At 43.6% G+C, this 24,052-nt stretch overlaps 1 protein-coding gene across 1 annotated transcript; it reads right to left on the bottom strand.

Moving 5' to 3' along the window:
* Window positions 1-13,730: 13,730 nt before the first annotated feature.
* On the bottom strand, window positions 13,731-15,505 carry LOC139435476 (transcription factor Adf-1-like). Its single transcript, XM_071206134.1, has 3 exons — window positions 15,393-15,505; window positions 14,634-14,787; window positions 13,731-14,468 (listed from the first exon to the last, which is right to left on the bottom strand). The coding sequence occupies exons 1-3, from the start codon at window positions 15,502-15,504 to the stop codon at window positions 13,823-13,825; spliced, it is 912 nt and encodes a 303-aa protein (XP_071062235.1). The 5' UTR covers window position 15,505; the 3' UTR covers window positions 13,731-13,822.
* Between the last annotated feature and the right edge of the window lie 8,547 nt (window positions 15,506-24,052).

The raw sequence follows: 24,052 nt of genomic DNA, 5'->3' as shown, positions 1-24,052 counted from the left end.
GCCAGGGTTGTACAGTCAATATTTTTATTTATTTTTCCCCTTTCCCTCCCTCCCGGTCCTAGCTAGTAAAATAAATAACTAACTAAATAAATAAGATAGATACCTGTATAGGTAAAAGTAAAGTAATATAGACGATAATATTAAAAGAAAATGTATAGATAAGGGAATAAAGAATAGTAACAGTAATACTTGTACCCATATACACATATGTATACCCACATGTTCACATGCACATACATACACGTACCTACCTACATACATACATGTATACAAAGACAGAACAAATAAATAAAAAAAATTAATTAATTAATTAATTAATATAAAAAGAGACACAAGGAGAAAAAAAAACGAAAACAAAAAAAACATACATTCGTAGTTCCCCCTCTTTCTCCTTAATGTAGTGTCTTAAGTTCAGCTATGTAGGCTATCATAGAGCCCCAGACAGATTCAAATAGTTTTGAGGAGCCCCTCAGGTTATATTTAATCTTCTCCAAGTTCAGGTACAACATTAGATCTTTAAGCCATTGAGATGCTTTAGGTGGTATAGAAGATTTCCATTCTAGGAGTATTCTTCTTCGTGCTAAAAGAGATGCAAAGGCTATACTGTCCTTAGTTTTCCTCTTCAACATTCGGTGGCCAGGTATTACTCCAAAAATGGCAGTTTCTGCACATGGTGTCAATACCACGTCCAAGGCCTCAGTAAGGTGATTGAAAATGCTTGTCCAGTATCCTTGTAGGCGAGGACAAGACCAAAACATATGAGTCATGTTTGCTGGTGACATGTGGCATCTGTTACAGGTGTCCGATATATTTTGGAGAGTTTAGAGTTGGTATAATAGATACGGTGGACAACTTTTAGTTGTATAAGATTGAGCCTGGCACAGGACGTACTATTGTTCACTCTCGCTAATGCGCCATCCCAGACCTCATCATCTATGGCTTGGACTAGTTCCTCTTCCCAATGTTGTTTGATTTTACCAAGCGATGTTTCTGTGAGACGGGAGACGGAATTGTAAATTCTTGAAATCAGACCTTTTTCGATTGTTAAAGTGTCCAGAATTGAGTCAATTATTGAGTCCGGAGGGATATTGGGGAATGAAGGGTTGTTTAGTTTAACCCAGTTTCGGACCTGGAAGTAGCGAAATAGATGAGTGCTTGGAAGGCAACATTTGTCAGAGAGTTGGCTAAAGCTACCGAAAACATTGTTAATGTAAAGGTCCCTTACTCTTATAAGACCTACTCTCTGCCACATAGAGAAGGCCCCATCAGTGTAAGGGGGGAGAAAGAGATGGTTGTTGCGAATGGGACTATGTATAGAGGAACCACAGAGTCCATGAGCCTTTCTGAATTGGGACCAAATTCTTAGGGTGGAAACAACAATCGGGTTATTCGAATATTGAGTTGGCCGGCTGGGTAATTTAGATGTAAGCAAAGCCAAGAGTGAGGTATTAGGACAGGATTTGGCTTCAAGCTCACACCAACTCAATGTTGGTTCCTTAGTCCATAGAATTATTTTGTGGATATTGGCTGCCCAATAGTAGTGTCTTATATTTGGAAGTGCTAATCCTCCTGTAGATCTATGCCTTTGTAAAAGCTCTTTCCTAATTCTAGGTGTCTTCCCTTGCCATAAAAAAGAGGAGATTAGTTTGTCTATTTTACGAAAAAGTGATTTTGGTAGGAAGACTGGCAGACATTGAAAGAGGTACAGAAAGCGAGGGAGGACGTTCATTTTGATACAGTTTACCCTCCCAGCAATAGTTAAATGTAAATTATTCCACCTTTCCAAATCATATTTGAGCTTGTCAATTAGTGGTGGGAAGTTATCTTTGTAAAGGTCTGAGAGTTTTCCACTTATATTCACGCCTAAATACTTAAAATTACTCCTAGACATCTTGAAGGTGAAGAGTCTATCGGGGATCTGAAGGGCCAGGTCATTTACGGGGAAACACTCACTCTTGGAAAAGTTTAGCTTGTACCCTGAGAAGGTTCCGAATCGGGTTAACAGATCTATTATCTGAGGAATGGTAGATATAGGGTTAGAAATGAACAATAGTAAATCGTCAGCGTATAACGAGAGTATGTGTTCAGAGCCATATCTGGTAATTCCTTGTGTAAAGCTGGACGATTTAAGCGCAATTGATAGTGGTTCGATTGCCATAGCGAATAGTAACGGGCTTAGAGGGCAACCCTGGCGAGTACCTCTACCTAGTGTAAAATATTGAGAACTTATCCCGTTAGTACTCACTGAAGCCTTGGGTGAAGAGTATAACAATGCTATCCATGAGACAAATTTGGATCCAAGGCTGAACCTCTTAAGGACCTCAAATAGAAAGCCCCACTCCACCCTGTCGAACGCTTTCTCTGCATCCAATGAGACCACCACCTCTGGTGTCTCCTTGGATGCAGGAGAGAGGAGGATGTTGAGAAGGCGACGGATGTTGGAGAAGGAGTATCATAAACCCAGTTTGGTCTAATGATATGATGTTTGGCGTGACTGATTCAAGGCGTATGGCTAGTATTTTAGCCAGGATCTTATAGTCCACATTCAGAAGGGAGATGGGGCGATAGGAGCTACATTCAGAATTATCCTTGCCTGGTTTTAATAATACAATTACTACCGCCTCAGTCAGAGTTTGTGGCAACTTTCCACGGTCCAGAGAGTCTTCAAACATTCTCAAAAGAAGGGGGGTCAATTTATCAATACATTTTTATAAAACTCAATTGGATAACCGTCTGGGCCCGGGGCTTTGCCACTCTGGATCAACCTGATCGAGTCAGCTATTTCACTAGGCTTTAGAGGTTGATCCAACTCACCCTCCTGAGCTGGTGTTATGGACGGAAATTCCAGATCATCCAAGAATTTAGTTCTGTCCGCATTTTCGACAGGGGCTTGTGAGGCGTATAGTCCGGAGTAAAAGGTTTTAAAGGTGTCGTTGATAACAGATGGGATTGTTGTGAGTTCACGAGTAGGGGTCCGTATTTGTTTAATTTGTTGAGAAACCGACTGGCTCTTAATTTGGTGTGCTAGGAGGCGACCCGCCTTCTCCCCATGTTCATACTGAAATCCACGCGATCTTAAGAGCAATTTCTCAGTCTCTTGCGTTGAAAGTAAATTGTAGTCCATCTGAAGATTTTGCCTTTCTTTATCTAGTTCAGGGGATGGACATGTTGAGAGTTGGCTATCTAGTTTAGCTATACTGCCTAAAAGTTCTAACTGTTTTTGCTTTTTCATTTTGTTTTGCCTTGCAGAGTAAGATATAATCTCTCCTCGGATCACAGCTTTTAACGTCTCCCACAAAAGAGATGGTGATATCCCATCAGACATATTGGTTATAAGGAAATCATCAATAGCTTTAGAGATTGTTTCACAGAATCGATCATCGTTTAATAGTGTACAATTCAGTCGCCAGGGGGGACGTGTCTTTTGTAACAGTGTGAATGAGAGGTCAAGTAACAATGGGGCGTGGTCGGATATCACTATGGGTGAGTATTCTATGTTTTTTACAGCGGGAAGAAAATAGTTATCGATAGAAAAATAATCGATTCTCGAGAATGTTTTGTGAACCAAGGAGTAGAAAGAAAACTGTTTCGCTTTGGGGTGGAGAGAACGCCATGGGTCCACACAACCGGTTTGACTCATAAATAGTGAGATGGCTTTAGCCATTTTAGAGGGGGAGTCCCGTTTTGGGCTAGATTTGTCTAAAAGCGGGTCCATTGTACAGTTGAGATCACCGCCCAAAATCAAATGGCGGGAGCTTAGGTCTGGTAATAATGATATCACTTTTCCCATGAATGCTTCATCATCCCAGTTGGGCGCATATAGATTGGCGAGAACAACATTGACATTATTGAGGGAACCAGAAACTATCACAAAGCGGCCTTGAGGATCCGCTATAACCTCAGTCGGGCTGAACTGTATTTTTGTATGCATCACAATAGCTGCGCCTCTTGCTCTACTACTGAAATTGGAATGAAAGGTTTGGCCAACCCATGATGCCTTTAACCTATGGTGGTCCTTAGTGGTCAGATGAGTTTCCTGTAGAAAGGCAATTTCCGTTTTAAGGTGTTTTAAGTGGGAAAAAATTCTGCCTCTTTTAACCGGGGCATTCATGCCCTTAACATTCCAGGAAACAAGTCTTAGACATGCTTCACCATTTCCTGTTAAATTAACCAGGGTTGTACGCCGGAGGAGGGAAGGATACCCAGTCGAGGAGAGGCCATTCAGGCCTGCAATGGAAGGACACAGAGATGTCTGGGGTTTACATGTCTTTTGGAAATAATGTATTTCTTTTCTTCACATTCATCTTCAACCTTAATATTTTATTTAATGCCCAAGGCCAACTGCCTTTTTTTTACTCCCCAGTATTATAAACACTTTCTGTGAGTGTCCAGTTTTCTATAAGTCTTTTACTTTAACTTTATTTTTTTACCCTTCATTCCATCTTCATGTTCTTGTAATTTATTCTTTTTAGGTTCTTGATTTTTAATTTACTCAAAAAACCTCCCTTAGGAAATCCGAACATTTCCATCCATATATTTAATTTAGACAGACTGTCTTCACCATATTTTGCTCGCATGACATCCATAATCGGACCCTCAGGAGAATGTACAAATCCCCTATGCTTTGCTCCCATAACAAAGTCTTTAAGTGTTACCAAAACACTTGCTTTGCTCCCATAACAAAGTCTTTAAGTGTTACCAAAACACTATTTTTTCATCCGTCGATGATGTGATATTTGTTTCTCAGTACAAATCACACAAAAACTGATCGTAATCCCAAATCACGACAGATATCCCAAATATCCTACTTTCGAGCGGTCCCTCTCATAAATGTCATGGAGTTTTAATTACGTTTAACTTTAAACAATTTAGACTCTGTACATCTCACCGAGTATTGAAAGCCCTTTGAGTTCGATCTTGTGAAGTCAATCGGTTCCACCCCGGCGCTGGTCCTCTCGTCCCGTACGGTTTCTGTCGAGGTAGAGGAGGATCCGAGGATCCTGGAGCGACCACCAGCGTCCGGAGATGTCCCCAATCGAACTTGCAGAGATCCTGCCGACAACGCCATTTGCCGACAACGCCATTTGTTATGGAAATCTAGGACCCAACACGGCTGGAGAGTACAAGTCAAAGTGATCAAAACAAATAAATGGTGAATCGAACAGAGCTGTCTTTTGGTTATTTATTTGAAGCTTCAAATAACATAAGATACAATAAATATAGACACAGGTCTGACAGAGCATAGAATAGTCTGCCAGAGTGTGCGCAGTACAATGAAAAAGCGAAGGTTATATAGGAAATGAGTGGGAACGTGAGAAATCTGTCTTCACACAGTCACATTGTTATTAGACATCTGGCCTTGAGCGGGAGATAGCATAACGGTTCTCAGAGTAGGGAAGTTCTGGTGTGACTGTGTATGAGTCTCCCAGTAGCCAAAGCAGCTCTGTGGCCTTGAAGCGCGTAGAAGAAAAAGAAAACAGCACATGACATTTATGAGAAGCATTTGGTTTAAGCATATAAGGATATAATAAAAATGTCCACTACAGGTACTACACTTCCTTTAGGTTGCTGGGCCCGGAAACACTTTTTCCCATTGACTTACATGGGGAAAGAGTGGTCTGTAACTCGTTGGATCATTTTTTTTAAACTAAATAAACTACCCAGTATGAACGTTTGTATAGCCCTTATTAAAAACATTCGTTCTTCAAGTTGTAAAAATGTGCTAATAACGTTATTCTGAGATTTATTTCCCTCTGCATTATGAACGTGCATCTAACCCACGGGACCGTGCTGCCCGGCACGTTCATGTTACGTGTTCAGCACTACACGAGTTTCTCTTTACCCATGGATGCACAATAACAACGGACCCATATCGCCTTACTGCCAGCCCACAGAGCTGTAATAATGGATATATTGCACATGTTTGCTGTAATTCATCATTTGTAAAATATTATACTACATGGGCTGTATGATGTAAATCTTGTACCGTAAATGTTGTATTAAATAAAGTTAATATTACCAACGTAGATTAACGTTCCTGTAGAATATCTTTCACACACACATACGGGTTTTGGGCCGAGGGCGACACCGTACTTCCGGTATGCGCCATTTCACGCGAGGTGCAAGCAGAATATCATAGTCTATTGCCTTAATCAATATAGTCAACTCTAAAATACCACATATATGCATTGGCATGATAATATTATTGTGACAAGTGGGGTATTCACCTGGTGTTTCCAGAAGATAGACGTAGATGCTGCCAAAATCGACCGAAGGCCACTTTCGAGAGTCGTTTTTCCATACATCTGCAGGCAGTCTGTAAGGGCAATCGGACAACCCACACAGCTCTAGTTTACGCTGGTAACGACCTAGAGTACACCCCTCAAGTCCAGAGATGTAATCCGAAGACATGCAGCGATTTCTTCGGTCGTTAATTCATAAAAAAAAACTAGTGCGCTCTGCCTGGCTATGTTAGCTCGCTGTTTATATTAGCACCACCAGGATATTAGCACCTCCAGGAAAATGGCGTATTTATATATATATCTATGGCGCGCGTTGCATTGTGGGTAGCTCGTGACGTCACTGTGTGTGAAAGAAATGTATTGCACTGTGTATATATATATATGTATATATATATATATATATATATGCAATAATTCTTTCATGCTAAATGAAGCTCTGTTGGATATCACTAGATGCTGTTACAGCGTAATAGAAGTACATAACGATTGATGTGTACATTAGCATAATTACTAGCTAGCCGCTAGCTGCTAACTGAATAATAACAATCCATTACCATGCTGTCATGAACGCACGGTGCTGTTACGTGTACGCAAATTGACGTGCTTGATGTGAACGAGCATTTTGGTTAAAGTTGCGCATGCGCTATGAGCGCACATACGGGTACTTCTCAGGCATGCCGGGTAATCTGTGACGTTTCACTCTCTCAAAAGTTGGGCCATTTTATCATCATGCACTAATGAGCAACTCTCATAGGAATGAATGAGGCCCCGCCTCCCACGCTGTATCCAGTTCTTATTATACATCCATGCTTCTACCTGCTGACCTGGACTGACCGGTCGGATGAGGAGAGCGCCTCCACTCGCACATTTCAGTTTGTACACCACCGCATCTTTTGTGTAATTAAATGCTGTTAACTTTTATAAGCTTCCCTTGACTCTTTTCAGTCTCTCCTGCCTTCAGGGTTCTAGAATACACTAACACTAGTTAACTAGTAAGGGCAAAAGGTTCACTAGTTAACTAGTTGACGCCTCTTTTGACATTTTATTAAGCTGCAATTTCAAAGGTGCTTGGATTGGAATGGCATTGTGATAACAGAGTGACATTATTGGTGGATAGAAAGAGGAAGTAACCCTCTTCGGATCACAGCTTTGAGAGATTGCCGTGAATTCCGTAAATATCAGTCTAAGGCAAAATATGGAGAGGTTGTTTATCTTCATACGGATCTATCGTTTCCCATTAAGCCTGCCTCTAGACTCCTACTGTACCAGTGTTTTTGACCTTTGCCTGTTTTTCCCAAGACAGCAAGTTAGTTCAGCCCTTAACTTTATTTTTAGGTATTAAGTAAATACGCTGTTTTTGTAACTGCCTTTGTTAAGTCGTGCTTTTGTTTAGTTGTTGTCTTGAACTGTGACAGCTGGCAGGTTAACAGAGCCAGCTTGGCTTGATATGACCTCCATATTGGATGCTACCCCAATGTCCGTACAAACTTTAAAGTCCACTGAGACAAATATAAAATGTGTGATATTGGGCTATATAAACTTTGATTGATTGATTGATTGATTGATTGATTGATTGATTGATTGATTGATTGATTGATTGATTCCCCACCTAAACATTTACTTACAATGCCTTTTAGGAGTGGGTCTATATGTAGCAGGAAGTGTAGAGGTTGAGCTGGTGAATAGGCAGCACTTCTGACTTTTATCAGTAGTTTTGTGTTTTCTCCAATTCTGTCCTTTACATTTTTTCATTCCTGCTAAACTTAGTTCCCACAGAGATTATATTGCTTGGCGTTTAGTGTTTAAATTGGTGTGTTGTGTGGATAATTACATAGAATGAAGGAGGAGAAAGTTAAAGCGTCTTTGAAGTCCCTGTCTAACGGAGCAGATCCCACAATGTGGTTCCCATCAGAACCAAACGTGACTCTGCAGGGGGCCGAGAGCAGGCGCAGTGGAAACAGTAGTAGCTACAATAATCACAACAGTGCACTGTCAGTCACCTCTTGGCTTCTTTAAAGTCACGGGACACACAAACATATTAATGTATAGGTGAAGCGAAAGAGAGGAAGAGATAAAACATAAAGCAAAAAATGAGGAAGGAGGCAGTAATTCAAAGACAAAAGAAAGAGTGTACTTGACGGTCTGGAGATTATACCCAGTGGCTGGAAATGATTAGGACATCTAGAATTGTATAATACGCTGTGTTTTTCTTTACCCTGGGAAAACTCTGGGAGATCAAGGTCAGCACAGATCAAACGATTAGCCTTAATCAGCCCTAATCCACTGGCATTGAGGGTTTTTGGTTTCATATGAGCAACATTCTACGTAAAAGAGCTGCTCAGAGCTGTGTCATGGTACTGTATCACTGCGAATTTGGCCAAATAGAGAAAAATATGTGTCAGTATACAGGTTCAGAAAACTACATTTCACTATACAGACATAATTATGCTGTAGGCTTAAGCAGCTACATATACTGTAGACACTGCTACCCGACTCATTATTTCTTCTTACATTAAAATGCATTTTGAGTATGATATAACCTATTGCTCAGCAATGTATGTGTCCTGATTATTTGGGAATTAATTGAAATAATGTTCACTGAAAGTAACTTTGCCAAATAACTGTGAAATGTGTAGAAAATATGATACAGTTTTAAGTTCTAAATCCCACTTGTGTATAAGCAAAAAAATAAGTAGACATTTTAATTACGTACATTTCCAAGCTGGATTATAGTCCATGCCGGACCTGGGAATCATTGCATACAAAGAATAACCACCATGTTACATGCTGAACATTGATTTGTTTTTCTTGCTTTACTTCATGCGTGTCCATCTGTACAAAGAGTGTAGTTCATATGTAATCAGTTTATTTTACTGTCTTTGGCTCCAATGGTGCACTCTGCAATATTTATAACCAGCTTGTTAAATATTTCATAAAGACGCAACAAGGTGTTTTATTAACATACATTTTAAACACATTATGTCTGACAACATCAAAATCTGGAGGATTGTTTTTTTAAACAGTCTATTATTTTGTGTTAATCATTTAACTATTGATTGGCCACCGTGTAAGATAGCATAAGGTACATATGGTACAAATTCAAACAGTTTACAGTATTGTGAGTGCTTGCATTCCTAATGATAGAACCCTCCCAGCAATGCAGGTAAGACCAGAAAAAAAAAATTCGAATCCATTTAAACATCAAACATTCCTCCGCCAAGGAAGTCATGTTTGTTGGTTTGGTTGTTTTGTCTGTTTTTCGTTTAAAAAGATGACTAACCTGCTTTTTAATTATTCTTAAAGTGTGGCATTGCAAGAAATAAATCATTAAATGTTGAGCATATCTGAATGCACAGGACCGACATGTATTCTTTTTTCACTTTTGGTAAAGATTATGGCCATTGCGCTTTTATGTGTTTACATTTTACAATACAGCACCTGCTAATCGACATTAATATTTAAAAAATAAATACCTCAGATTAAGATATCACAAGAGCTGTTCCTCACAAACACTGTCGTACCATTGATCTAGGCCTAATTCACATGTGTGCCGGTGTATGCACTTGTACAGTGTGCGTCAGTGTTTTGAGAGACCTTGTTTGCAAGGTTTTGGCCCGTCTGACCTGTCTGTCTGAGGAATTGTTAGGAAGGCTTAAATTCATCAAGGGCATGAGTGGAAAAGATGAGAACAAGCCAGCAGTTGATTTAGTGCCTTTTGAGAAAACCTGAGAATAGTGTGTGTGCACATAATCACTGTATCTGCATTTGATTAGCACAAGGGCATTTGTGTTTTATGGGTGTGTTTGGACCCTGTCTCCATCTTCAAGTCTGAACAAGGACATCGTGATTTCTCAACTATTTTGTTGATTTATTTTAATTACACAAAGCTCTTCAAATAGCACTAATTTAAATTAGTGCTATTTGAAACTTTGCAATGTAAAATGCTGTGTTGTTCTGGCATTATCTCTGTCTTAAACAGCCTTTTTGAACACAAGGACATGATACTTTATTGCAATGATCCTAAGTAATGAATAACCTCACTTTGTGTTTAAATATCAACCTTGGATCATTATAGTGGAACACATCTGTTCGATAACATGATCACATATATTGTATTTACAGTTGTACAACGTGTTCAGCACAGATCATAAGTAAATAGATCAGTCACAAGGGCTGTTAGGCTCTTTATGTTGTTTTAGAGAAACAATGCACAAAGATTCAAAACATCTTGATAGATTTTAACGATCCAGCATGTGTAGGAACACTGCAGTGGTGGAAAGCCCCAGAGTTTAATACTCTCCAATTGGCAAACATATTGACTTCCTTATCTGGTTTTCTTTTACAGTACCTCTTTGGCGGATGTGCATGGGCTCACCGTTTGGTAATCACAGATTTGGGCATGATTTAGATTCTGGATTTAGAGTTGTGTCCGCTTTACTTAAAAATGGGCGTCTTTTCAAAAAAAAAATTCAGAAGTCTTATCTTTAATGCTCCCCCAGTGCAGAAACTCTTGTGACCCTCTACAGGTGCCACGGGTGTTCTCATTCATAACACTCCGTTCGATGTCTCACTATGGAATGCGCCTCATCGCGGAGCAAACAGAAGCATCAATCTCATTACGCCAATCCTGATTGGCCGGTGATACTTGACGTCAACGTCAGGGGAAATCACCCCCTATAAGTAGCCTGCGCCACGACGCATGCGTCATTCAAACACCTCTTCTCGCTTCAGAGCACATCTCGAACGGTAGCCGGGCTAGCTTAACAGTCCACAGACTGAACCCAATTAATTTTCGGTCGACGGGCGTTAGCCGGCTACCCGATTCTCTCACAGAAGAATATTATAGTCAACCTCGCCGTTCTTCCTCTGGAGTAAGGTAAGGTTTTGACTTCAAGTTAGCAACACACCAGTTGCTAACTTGTGTTTTTTCCCTCACTACCGACACCACGGTAGCGAGGACACTTTTTTCTTCTCTCTTCCACGGAGGAGAAAAGGATTACAGGAATATTACCATACCAGGTAATACCCTTGAGAGAAAAAGACCCACGCTGTCCTTTTTTCCCCCGGATTAAAGACAGATCGGTAAACATTTTTTTCTCGAACGTACCTGTCATGAGCGGACCCTCTCCACGCCTCACGGCGAACGAGATGGATGCCTCTCCCCCTCACACCAGAGGAGTCAGGAACTCGGAGGCTCGGTGCTGCGGTTGCGGGTTGAAAGTGTCAGGCACAGACTCACACCAGATCTGTTCGTCCTGCCTCGGGCTGGAACACGCCCAGGAGGCCATCGACAACCCCGGCTCGTGCGGACATTGTGCCCGCCTCACCGTGAAGAGCCTCCACCGAAGGTTAGCGCAACAAGTTAACCTGTCGGGACGGGACCCCCTCATGTCCACTGATCCGCCAACCGGCAATCAAGACACGGGGACGTCTGCCGCAGAGATGGAGCCCCTCACTGCGGTCTGGGGCTCACCGACAGCGGCACCCGCAGAACCGGAATCCCGCGCCATATCGAGAGGCCGAGATCCGGTGGCGGCAAGAAACGCGGGAACGGGGCCCCACGCTATACCAAGCTGGGGCTCCCGACTGGACCTCACCATGGTTTCACCCGTGGAAGATGTCCTGGAGTTAGACTACATGGAGGACGAAGAGTACACCTCTGAGTTCCTCCTGTCTGACTCGGATGAGCAAGAAGACAACGTCTTCGTGTCACCAGCTCATGCTGCAAAGCCGGGAGCGATGGCTGCTCTCTCGGCGATAGCACACCAGCTTCGCCCTGTCTCAGTATGGACCTACAAGCCGTGTGTCAGCGCGCTGCGGCCAGACTAGACAAGTTGGCCGAGAAAATCTCCGGTTTCGGCTGCAGCTCAGGCTCAGCCAATCCAGAATTTCGGCCAGCAGTCGAGGAAGAAGAAGCGAGCGGCGTGACAGCCCCTCCTTCTCCCCTCCGTGAATGTGTTCCAGCCGCCTCGAGAGATGCCTAAACACCATCCTCAAGTCCGCACAAACACATGTCACACGTTGGTTGATTCCTCTGTCATTAAACATTTGCCGCTGACGCATCCAGGCCGAGGGCCGAGGGCGCAGCTCAAAAAAATGAATAGAAAATCAATAAAACCAATTTTCTCCCCTTTTGAGAGCAGCAACGCTATCTCTCAAAAGGCGGATTATTGACGGGTCTGTGAAGGCACCACCGCCACACGCAGTGCCGGCTGGAGCTGTAACCCCCTAAACGCACCAGGAGCGTCTGCGCCGCGTTACGTTGCGGCTGCGCCGCGCTGCGACCTCCTCCTGCGACCTCCTCCTGCGACCTAACACAAAACGTTGCGTTTCAAAACGTTGCGGAAGCGGAGCGTCGGGTGTGCAGCCTGCAGTTCTTCTTCTTCTTCTTCTCTTTAATGGCGAATCGCTTCCACTTGGAGCATATATCGCCACCTACTGTTGAGTTATTAAATGTTCATATTAAATCCTTATCCTCAAACTAGTGCTTTTGAGGAATTTGAAGATCAGCTTGTTTGCTTCATTTCTTGATTTACTTTACATATATTGACTTGAAATCCATGTCCTTGATGTTGAGTTGTTCCAGTGCAGTTTTCAGAATGAGTCTTTGCCTTGTATATTCCGGGCAGCTAACAAATACATGATGTATTGTCTCTGGTTGTTGGCAACCATCACAATTGCCATTTGGATGTTTTCCAATCAGATGCAGTGATGAGTTTAATCCAGAGTGACCCAATGTTATCCTGCTGTTAATGCTCTGTTCTCTTCTACTACTCCCCCAGTGCTTCCTGTTCCACTTCCCTTTGTATCTGGTATAAATGTCTTTGATGTTAGCCTCGCAGTTGTTGTTGATTTTGGAATATTTCCTGGACATTTGTACTTCTACAAGTAAGTAGGCTAGTTAAATAGTTTGTTTGTGTCTGTTTAAATCGGGTTTATTGTTGTTATTTCCTATGTTGTTGTGTTGTAGACTACAGACACAGTTAATAATAATTGTAATATTCCAGTTATAAACGACATGAATCAAAGATGTGTTGCTGTATTTTAGTGGTAAAAAAATATGCATTCATCATCATAATTATTCTATATATATATAATTTACAGTGCCTGTAAACCGGAGGAGAACGCTGGCATGTATTCTCCTACTTGAAAGACTACGGGGGGATGGGGGGAGGAGGGGGAGCCGGTTTTGGGTGCACCCCCTCAACCAGCAAAGGAGACAACAAGGTGATTTTCATCACCTCGTGGCTGAGCTGAGGCTGGACAGCCAACGACATCACCAATATTTTCGGATGAGTGCAGAGCAGATGGATGAACTGCTGTCCCTCCTGGGCCCTGAACTGACCAGACAATCCACAAATTACAGAGCTGCCATTGAACCCAAGCAGAGACTGGCTGTTGCACTTAGGTCAAATGCCCATTTCACAGACAATACATCACTGACCACAAATTTAATAAACGTTTTATTTTTTAACAATTTCACCCCAAACAACACTTTAAACAGAAACATCAAATATAAACAATCAACACAAAAAAAGTAACTATTTACAGTAAAAAAAACAATGAACTCAATTGCTCAACTATTGTTCGTAAAAAGACTCCTGCCAAGCTGAGCTACTGCTGGAGGACAGCATGTCTGATGGCCTTGTAGGTGTTGATTGGGCGCGTGGGGGTTGGGGTACACTTGGCCGAAAGGCTACTGGCCTGGAGGTGTGAATGGAATGTTGAGTGGCGGGGGGATGGTCAATGGGCTGCCAATGTTGCTGGTGTTGGGTGTCTCTTTCCAAGTTGTGGAAGGTGTTTAAAATACAGACTTTTGCCTGATGTTTTCTGTCTTTGTCCAGTCTTTGCAACATGGGCACAAGACTGAGAGCAAAGTAGTATGACTCCTCTAATTCTGAGTCTGGCATGTGTGGTGCAGTTGGAGGTTCCTGCAGTAGAGATATCAGCTGCTCTCCAAGGTCTGTGCTCTGTGGCCTCCTCCTTGTGTCCCGTGTGGAACGCTGGGCCGCTGCTGGTGTGGAAATGGGATCCCTGGGGCTACGGGACCTAGAGGGCCTTTGCCTCTCTGCAGAGGTTGTGGGTACCAGAGGTGGTGGGGCTGTAGGTGGTGGGGCTGGAGATCCACATGCTGTCCTGGCATGTTCCTCTGTTTCCAATGACAGGGGTGTAGATGCTCTCTCCATGTCTTCTACAGGGGAAGGATTGCTCAAGCTGCTTTTTGAACTATATGAAAAGAAACAACATGAAAACAATTAAAACCTTTTTTCTGGGGATTAATTTATGCAATAGGAACATATTTATGTAATTTAAAATAAAGTCTTTCATACCCTTTGCAATACATCATCACAAATTACAAAATTATATAAATTAAAATATGTGCATACATACCTCCTTTGCTGTACATAGGGCAAAAGGAAGGACATTATGTCTGTATACTTCCAGCCCTTTTGCGTGCCGCCTGCAGATCCACTTGGGAGAGATTTCTTCCTGTTTTTAACAAAAGCATCCCGGAGTGACTTCCATCGTGCCTTGCAAATGTCGACTGAAACAAAGAATAGATTCAGATTAATAACATGATTTCACATATTTTTCTTTGCTTTTTTTTACCCTTCAGATACTTGGCTTCCAGGGACTCATTGGTCAGCCTAGCATTCAGCTATCGCCTAGGATGCGCTACTGTGTATGTAATACAATTTATAATAAATGGTTTTGTCTGACAAATGACTGCCAAATTATTCTTGTCTGTCCTCACAATTTATCTGCAAGATTTTCCACCACAGCATACTGTATTTAAACATTATTGAGAGTATTTTGGGTAGTTGTTATAACACATGAATAAAAACAAATTAGAATACAAAAATATAATATCATTATAAAGAGTTAAACACAACTGTATTGATCCCTGGGCGAAATTCACAAGATAAAGTATAGTTAAAAAACCAATATTTATAAAAATATAAATACAAAATAATAATAATATAATAATATTATAATCTTGATATAGGAAATAAGATCTTACTTTATTGTGAAATGCAAGTTTACTGAACAGTTTTTTAACGACTTTCACAAGATGTTAAACTACTGAATGGCTCTGTACTGTACCTACAAGTATTAATTAACTTTAAAACATTAATATGTAGTTGTTACCTTCCACTCCACAAACTGCAGCGACTAAAAACCAGGCCTTGTCCTTTCTGATGTTGTCCTTGTAAAAAGCATTGGTTACATCGTATAAAATTGTGTGTTTCTCCACTTCCATTATGAACACCTCGTCGTCCATTGTGCGTATCGTAGTGGAGGTGTTGTGATGAAGGAGGGGGGTCTGCTAAATTAGTATATATGCGGGTTGAGCCTGGCCCGGATGCTCACCTTTCCACTTCCTGCGAGGGGGGGGCTGCCTGCCCGACCTTACCTTACGGCTGCGCCGCGGCAAAAATAGGATTCATCCTAATTTTAGAGAAGCGCTGCGCCGAGCCGCTTCTGGGACGCGTCTGAGCCGTAACGCGGCGCGTGTGGTGGAACAGCACCCATTGACTAGAGTGGCCGCGATCCTTACGACCGCCGCGGCGCGGCCGTAACGCGGCGCAGACGCTCCTGGTGCGTTTAGGGGGTAAGCGTGACATCTCAGCTGGCTCTAAGGAACATGCAGCAGGAGATACTCACGACACCCAAGCTGCCTCGAACTCTGCTCGGTTTAAAACACCGAAGACGCAGAGGTCGCAGCCCAGGCTGGAGACAAGGGCAAGTTGGCTGAGAAAATCTCCGGTTTCGGCTGCAGCTCAGGCTCAGCCAACCCAGAATTTCGGCCAGCAGTCGAGGAAGAAGAAGCGAGCGGCGTGACAGCCCCTCCTTCTCCCCTCCGTGAATGTGTTCCCGCCGCCTCGAGAGATGCCTAAACGCCATCCTCAAGTCCGCACAAACACATGTCACACGTTGGTTGATTCCTCTGTCATTAAACATTTGCCGCTGACGCATCCAGGCCGAGGGCCGAGGGCGCAGCTCAGAAAAATGAATAGAAAATCAATAAAACCAATTTTCTCCCCTTTTGAGAGCAGCAACAGCATCTCTCAAAAGGCAGATTATTGACGGGTCTGTGAAGGCACCACCGCCACGCGCAGTGCCGGCTGGAGCTGTAAGCGTGACATCTCAGCTGGCTCTAAGGAGCATGCAGCAGGAGATACTCACGACACCCAAGCTGCCTCGAACTCTGCTCGGTTTAAAACACCGAAGACGCAGAGGTCGCAGCCCATCCCGAGTCCCCAGCCCAGGCTGGAGACGAGGGCAAGTTGGCCGAGAAAAACTCCGGTTCCGGCTGCAGCTCAGGCTCAGCCAACCCAGAATTTCGGCCAGCAGTCGAGGAAGAAGAAGCGAGCGGTGTGACAGCCCCTCCTTCTCCCCTCCGTGAATGTGTTCCCGCCGCCTCGAGAGATGCCTCAACGTCATCCTCAAGTCCGCATAAAACACATGTCACATCTTTCTGTCTGAATAAACCATTTTCCGCTGACGCATCCAGGCTCCGGCCAAGGGCGCAGCTCAAAAAAATGAAAAGAAAGACAATAAACAGTCCGTTAACCATAAATCCCCTTCTGAGAGCAGCTACGGCCTCTCTCAAAAGGCGGATAATAAACGGGTCTGTCAAGGCACCACCGCCACGCGCATGCGCAGTGCCGGTTGGGGCTTTAAGGGCACTACCGCCACGTGCGTACGCAGTGCCGGCTAGAGCTGTAAAGAACGGCCCGTCAATCCTTCCCCTTTCAAGAGCAGCTACGGCATCTCTCAAAGGACGGATTATTGACGGGTCCGTGAAGCCACCGCCACACACATGCGCAGTGCCGGCCGGGGCTTTAAGGGCACCACCGGCACGCGCAGGCGCAGTGCCGACTGGAGCCGTGAGGGCACCACCGGCACACACATGCGCAGTACCGGCTGGAGCTGTAAAGGCACCTCCGTCACGCACATGCGCAGTGCTGGTCGGAGCCACAAGAGTGACATCCCAGCTGGCTCTAAGGAGCATACAGCAGGAGATACTCACGATGTCTGCCTGGGCTTCTCAAAACAGTTATAATTTATCTGTTTTCATAAACCCAGAGAGAGTCAACCCACATTCTGGAGAGAAAGGTTCTCTCTCTCCCAGAAAGAAGGGTTTTATCTATAAAGCCCACCGAGCGGGGTCAGATTACGGAGGAAAATGTCCTCGTAAAGCACCCGCTCAACATGGGCCTCATAATAAAACTAAACCCCGAACGCCACGGCTTACGGAGAGTTTTGGTGATTATGAAATGCGTAGTGGCACTACACCCGACTTTTCCAGTGCGGGACGCGCCTACGGGTGCAGTCCTTTCACGGAAGGTGGTCACCACGGACGCAGGTCAGACGGGCTGACAGGGGACTTACGAGGGTCGCCCGGTGAGAGGTCTCTAGAACAGAGACTTCCAGCGGGCACGCGTAAATTACCCGGAGCTTTTAGCGGTGTTCCCCACCCAAAAATGCTTCCTGCCTTCTCTCAGAGGACTTCATGTCCCCGTGAGGATAGACAACACAATATCGTGTATGAACCGCCAGGGGAGATTGCGTTGTCTCCAGTCACACACACTGGCACACAAACTGATCCCTTGGAGCGGCAGACGTCTCCTCTCTCTGAGAACGACACAAGTACCGGGTGTTATGCACCTAGGGACAGAATTACTGTCAAAGGGTGCACCACTCTATGCAGACTGGACTCCACATCCAAGGATCGGGAGTCCGCTGTGGGTGCATTACGGCGGAGCCGCGTTAAGTCTGTTCGCAAGGGGAGAAAATGCTCAATGACAGCTGTTCTCTTTAATGTACGATTTAAACGCACCGTTAGGCGGGGACGCACTCGTACACGATTGACCTCCGGGTCCTCTGTACACGTTCCCACCCCTGGTTCTGTTCCCCTTAACTCCGGCCAGAGTGAAAGAGCAACGCCACACACTTACTCTGATGTTTCCACCCTAGCCCGCAATATACGGGCTGGCGGGGATATATCAGCTGTTGTGCGGGCAGCCATGGCAGCCCCCACCACGCAGGGACAGATTGTCTCAGGCGGGGGGGGCGATCCTTCACCCACGCCCAGAGCACGGGGCACTATGGGCCTGACCCGTGAGTGGTACAACCTGAATACAGTGGGACTCCCTCAGAAGGTGAAAAACACTATTCAGAGTGCGAGAGCTTCCTCCACCAGGTCTCTTTATGACTGTAAGTGGAGGGTGTTTGAGGAGTGGTGCCTTCAAGAAGGACACATCTCTTTTCAATGTCCTGTCGGGGTGATTTTATCATTTCTACAGGACTTGATCGAAAAACACAGATCTTTCTCCACGATCAAGGTGTACCTGGCTGCTATTGCTGCATGCCATGTGGGCTTTGAGGGTAAGACGGCTAGCCAACATCCTTTGGTTTGCCATTTTATGAAGGGAGCGCGCAGGCTCCTCCCTGTCTCCAGGTCGCTGGTGCCCTTATGGGACTTGGCAGTGGTTTTAAATGGGCTCAGAATGACCCCATTTGAACCCCTGGAGGGAGCTGACATGAAACATCTGTCACTCAAGACAGTGCTGTTACTGGCCCTGGCATCCGCTAAACGGGTCAGTGATATCCATGCACTGTCTGTACATCCCTCATGCACTCAGTTCGCCCCAGGGCAAACGAGAGTGTTGTTGAAACCCAAACCTGCCTTTACACCAAAGGTGGTTTGTTCGTGTACCCCAATTGACATTGAGGCATTTCCTCCGCAGCTGGTTTCCTCCAGGGAGCAGCAGCAGGATTTATTGTGTCCAGTCCGGGCTTTGCACACATATATGGACAGATCAAAAGAGCTTCGTCTTAATGACCAACTCTTCGTGTCCTGGGCTAAACCTCACAAGGGTAAGCCTGTTACTAAGCAACGACTATCCCACTGGATCGTGGAGGCGATTGCTTTGGCCTTTACGAGTCAGAATCTGCAAGCACCTTTGGGTCTGCGGGCTCACTCGACTCGGGGCCTGGCTACATCCTGGGCTTTGTTCAAGGGTGTTTCCATCCAGGATATCTGTGCGGCGGCAAGCTGGTCTTCGCCACTCACTTTTGTCCGCTTTTACAGGCTGGACATCTCCGCTCCAAGCGTGGCCCGAGCAGTGCTGGGCACCTTGTTGAGTCGGGACTCCACCTGTTAAATTCTGGTTGATCGGTGATCTTCGAGATAAGCTCGTCTGGCAATACGGGAGCTACAATATCCCATAGTGAGACATCGAACGGAGTGTTATGAATGAGAACTATAGGTTACTTACGTAACCCCAGGACTCAGAGTAACATGAAGTGAGATGTCTCACCAGACGGCCCTCCTTGCTATGGTGAAGCGAGAAGAGGTGCTTATTTTGAATGACGCATGCGTCGTGGCGCAGGCTACTTATAGGGGGTGATTTCCCCTGACGTTGACGTCAAGTATCACCGGCCAATCAGGATTGGCGTAATGAGATTGATGCTTCTGTTTGCTCCGCGATGAGGCGCATCCCATAGTGAGACATCTCACTTCATGTTACTCTTAGAACTGGGGTTACGTAAGTAACCTATAGTTTTTTGGGGGTCACTGAGTTGTAACATAAGTAGCTTATGTAGTTTAAGTAATACTGACAGAATGGAGTTACCACTCACCTCCAGTGACCTAGAAAAATAAAAGCATGAGTAAGTCTACAGCCATGCAAGGAACTCTGGTATCCTGTATTAATTCACAGGTGCACTTAAAACTAAAACTAACATGCTCTAATTTACAAAGCTAATATACTGATGCTAAGTAGGTATAAAAGTACCATTTTCATTTTCTTAGTTTAGCATGTTCGCAAGCTGAAGTTTGTCAACTAGCAGTTCACACAAGTACAGCTGAGGCTGATGAGCAGTGGTGTAATGAAGCTACTTGAAACAGCCCAGAGATGAGAGGTCATTGGGGAGTATCCACCGAAAGTGGCATTTGCGGTGCACAGAATGACTTGCATACATACAAATACATTCCTCAATCTAACTGTGATTAGGAAAGTGTAAAAAAACTGCATATACCAACACATAGAAATACCAACAATAGAAATCCATGACCATTTCTACAGGCAATCATGGTTCCGAAAACATTAATCTTAATGAATGTGCTGAGCCACTGACTTTCAGTCCACCGCCAAATGTTGTATACAGACATTCATGATCTCTGACTTTTCTTCTAGAAACATTATCAGGTCAAAATGTGTCTAGTACTTTGGTTTATACCTGCACAACTAATGAAAAACCCATCAGCCTCAGTTGAACTTCATGATTTGTGCTAATGAGCAACTGTTAGGCTGCGAGCATGCTAAACTAAAAAGTTGGACATCTGGCATTTAGCTGAGCAGATCTGGGCCTAAGTACAGCCTCATAGAACTGCTAGCATGACTGTGTATACGGTGCCTTGCTTAAATTATTCTGAAGGGATACAATAACTCGAAGTACAGTATACTTAGTGTGGAACATAACTGGTGACTGACAATTGCTTGGCTTCGATAATTGAGAACTGTGTTCTGTTTTAAATCCCAATTGGGATTTAAAACCCCTAATATTCACCACAAATATGTAGCCCAACTCTTTTGTCTCCTGCAGTCTGGCTTCTGCCCAGCATCAGTCACTGCCACTGCATTAGTCCAGATATGGGAATGCTCTTTGATGCTTGATGGTTTTTATTGCATCTAAAGTCCAGGAAGTAACGTGAGAAGTTGTGGTTGCAAAGTAACCTAACAAGAATGTGCATTCGGCCCACCTGTGAGAGCACACAGACACACAGACATGGTTTCACAGATTTCTTGCATATTTGTTTTCCTATTCATCACATTTCCACTGTCACTTTTGAATGTGAGCCAGTTAAAGCTGTGGTTCTCGTCAAAGAGCTAATCGTACTCTCCATTACCGCCATACACACACACTGGGTCATGGAAACTAGGGCAATGGAAAGCCCCTTTTATCCCTATGCGCTCCCTCTGTCTGTGTCCTTGTGTCAACTGCAGAACTATGGCTCTTGTGCATCAGAGCATCTTTCGTTATCACACCGGCAGCACGGTGGACGTTCTCCAACTTTCGTCTCTAACATGTTTCCAGCTAAGACTTGGATGCAATCGGATTTTCTGAGGAAATCCCCTGTGGGGCTGGAGAAGTTCAAATATACCATCAAAATTAAGACATACAGTGGTTGCATCTGTATAACGTAACTCTATAGTGCATAATTAAAACAAAAGGCTCCAGGCAGTTACTTTCTTCTGCACATAAGTAGAGCTACAGGACAGTATGTAGAATGTCCTTCTCATGTGAGCTAACCAGATATAAAACCAGTTATCTTTTTAAAACAAAATACATTATTGTGTTAGGCTTTTATCAATGCTTTCATTCAGTGTGCTTTTGAATCCCCCATATTCTAATATTGAACCAATGTTTTGGCACAGAGTTTGTGGTCCGTGTTGTTACTTTTAACAGATGTTGAGCAACATAATCGTGTGGGGAGAACAGAGCAGTTCCATGTGTGTTCAACCCAGCTTTGTGCTTATTTCTGATGAAGATTAGAGTGACAAAGCAAAGGATGCCAATCCCTAAAACAACAAACCATAATGTGCCACTGTCAAATTTGTAATGCTCCTGCTTTTAATTGAATTGCCGTACTAGCAATATGATGGAACATCACCTGGCGAACCCTACGAACCCAGATAACAAACTCTAGGTCATTGTTTCATGTCACCTATCAACATCATCACCGTTTGTACCTTCTTCATTTCCTGATGAAAAAGCCAAGCATTGTTGGAAAATATAACAAAACATATTAAGTCCTAAACTGCAATGTTTACACACAATCTTTGTACAAACAAGATTATGAGATCATTACCATACTGTGACATGAGATTTCACATAAACTGTTTTTTGTTAAATGGTTCTGAAAAGTATAAATGCTTACTGTAACATTCACTCAGTGTTAAATAGCATGTCTCATGTCAAATGCACAAAAGCCAAATGTTTCAAACAGCTGATGTGCACAGACGTGTGTTGCTTTAAGACCTTTTTAGTATTTTTACCTCGCTGTATCAACAACATCCCTTTTGTATTTAGTGTGATTAATCCATCAAATGAAATGTACAAGTTCATGTGGTCTTTGTAAAGTGAATGTTCTCTTTATAATTTGCGTTGGCAGTGCAGTTAGTCACCATGTCTGGCTTGTATCTCTGATAAGTACTTTCATGGCTGTTGAAGCAGACTCCTTATCCCAACACTTCCTGTGACGCAGCATTAGGGGTCAGAGATCAGGAACTTCCGTTCAGCAGGAATACTTATAGGCTTTGCAGGAGTTCATAGTGACACATTTTATTTTATTCAGCAACAGAACCATATCAGGCATTTCTTCTACAGTAAGATGTGAATGTCTTAGATTCTCTTGGGTCTGGTCATACAAAGTGAAGTCTACATTAAGAATGATAAGACAATTGCAAATTGTCTGCAAATACTACATGCAGTAGTACATGTATTGATCCTGCATGGAAAAACAACATCATATTTTACTTTTATTGCAGCCGCCAATTCCTTTCTTAAACACATTGATCCAGCATTCAAATTATTTGCTATCCATCCAAACAGCTGCTCTCAATTTAAAGAACAATTCAACTGTGGATCACATACAGCAGAAATCATCTGCTGTGAGTTGAAACTTTTAAAATATTTATTACTCCATGATGTCACAGCAAGTGTTTTTTCTTTAACAGCTGATCGGAATCAAATCAGGTTTTATTTATGTCGCACGATTTTTGGTCGAGCCAAAGTGCTGTACATGCAAATAATAAATAACACATTACTACATTCACAAAAAGAAGACAATATATTACAACAGCAAATATAAAAATCAAACACAGGGAAATGTCATGAGTCGTGCTTCGCTCTGACTAGAAGGCCAGGGAGAAGAAGTGAGTTTTTAGTGTTGATTTAAAAACCCCTAGGGTATGGGCCGACCTCACATGGAGGGGCAGAGTGTTCCAGAGCCTGGGGCCAGCTGCTGCGAATGCTCGGTGCCTTCGGGTTTTGAGCCTGGTCTTGGGCACTACCAGCAGCAGCTGGTCAGCCGACCTTAATGCTCTGGCTGGGTTGTAGCGATGGAGGAGTTTGGCTACATAGGCCGGAGCCAGCCCATTTAGTGCTTTAAAAACAAATAAAAGGAGTTTAAAATCAATGCGGAACCGAATTGGAAGCCAGTGCAATGAGGCCAGAATTGGGGTGATGTGGTCACGCTTTTAGCCAAACTCTGAACAAGGTATCGCCCCTTTTCCAAATGTTTGCCATCTGGTTTCAGTGTGTTTACCCTTTAAAACAGACATTTACTGATTCATACATACATACTGTAGGTCTTTCCTGTTTTGCTGGCAGGAAGCGTTTACACTATCCCCTTGTTGGTTAGTGCTTCTCGGCTTCTGATAGGAACACACAGAGGCCTCATTTAGCATCTGTATGTGACGCACTCTGCTCCCAAATAAATCCAATGTAAACACAACCCAGCCAATATTACTGGCAATACAAATTCAACCCAAGTACATGCTGGGTGGATGGGCCAAACAAACCCACAGCTCCCATTCAGGAGACAGGTGTATATGTCCAATGATATTAAAAGTTGAAGTTTATATTTTGTCATGTCTATTGGCAGTCCTACGTGACCAGATTGTCACATGACTCATTTTTTTTTAGTTGGTGACATGACTTTTACGTCACTCGTTCGTCACTTGACTCATTTGGCACTAAAGTTAACCTCAACCACATCAGCCTTTTAACTTTAA

Source organism: Pseudochaenichthys georgianus, chromosome 16, assembly GCF_902827115.2.
Source record: "Pseudochaenichthys georgianus chromosome 16, fPseGeo1.2, whole genome shotgun sequence".
Taxonomy (NCBI): Eukaryota; Metazoa; Chordata; class Actinopteri; order Perciformes; family Channichthyidae; genus Pseudochaenichthys; species Pseudochaenichthys georgianus.
Note: the sequence above shows the minus strand (reverse complement) of the source record. Positions and strands in the feature narration are given on the sequence as shown.

Coding starts and splice junctions, on each gene's coding strand:
- LOC139435476 (XM_071206134.1), bottom strand. CDS start 15,504: ATGGAAGTGGAGAAACACACAATTTTATACGATGTAACCAATGCTTTT. Junction 14,788..15,392: donor TGCAGTTTGTGGAGTGGAAG/GTAACAACTACA, acceptor TCTTTGTTTCAG/TCGACATTTGCAAGGCACGA. Junction 14,469..14,633: donor CCCTATGTACAGCAAAGGAG/GTATGTATGCAC, acceptor CTTTTCATATAG/TTCAAAAAGCAGCTTGAGCA.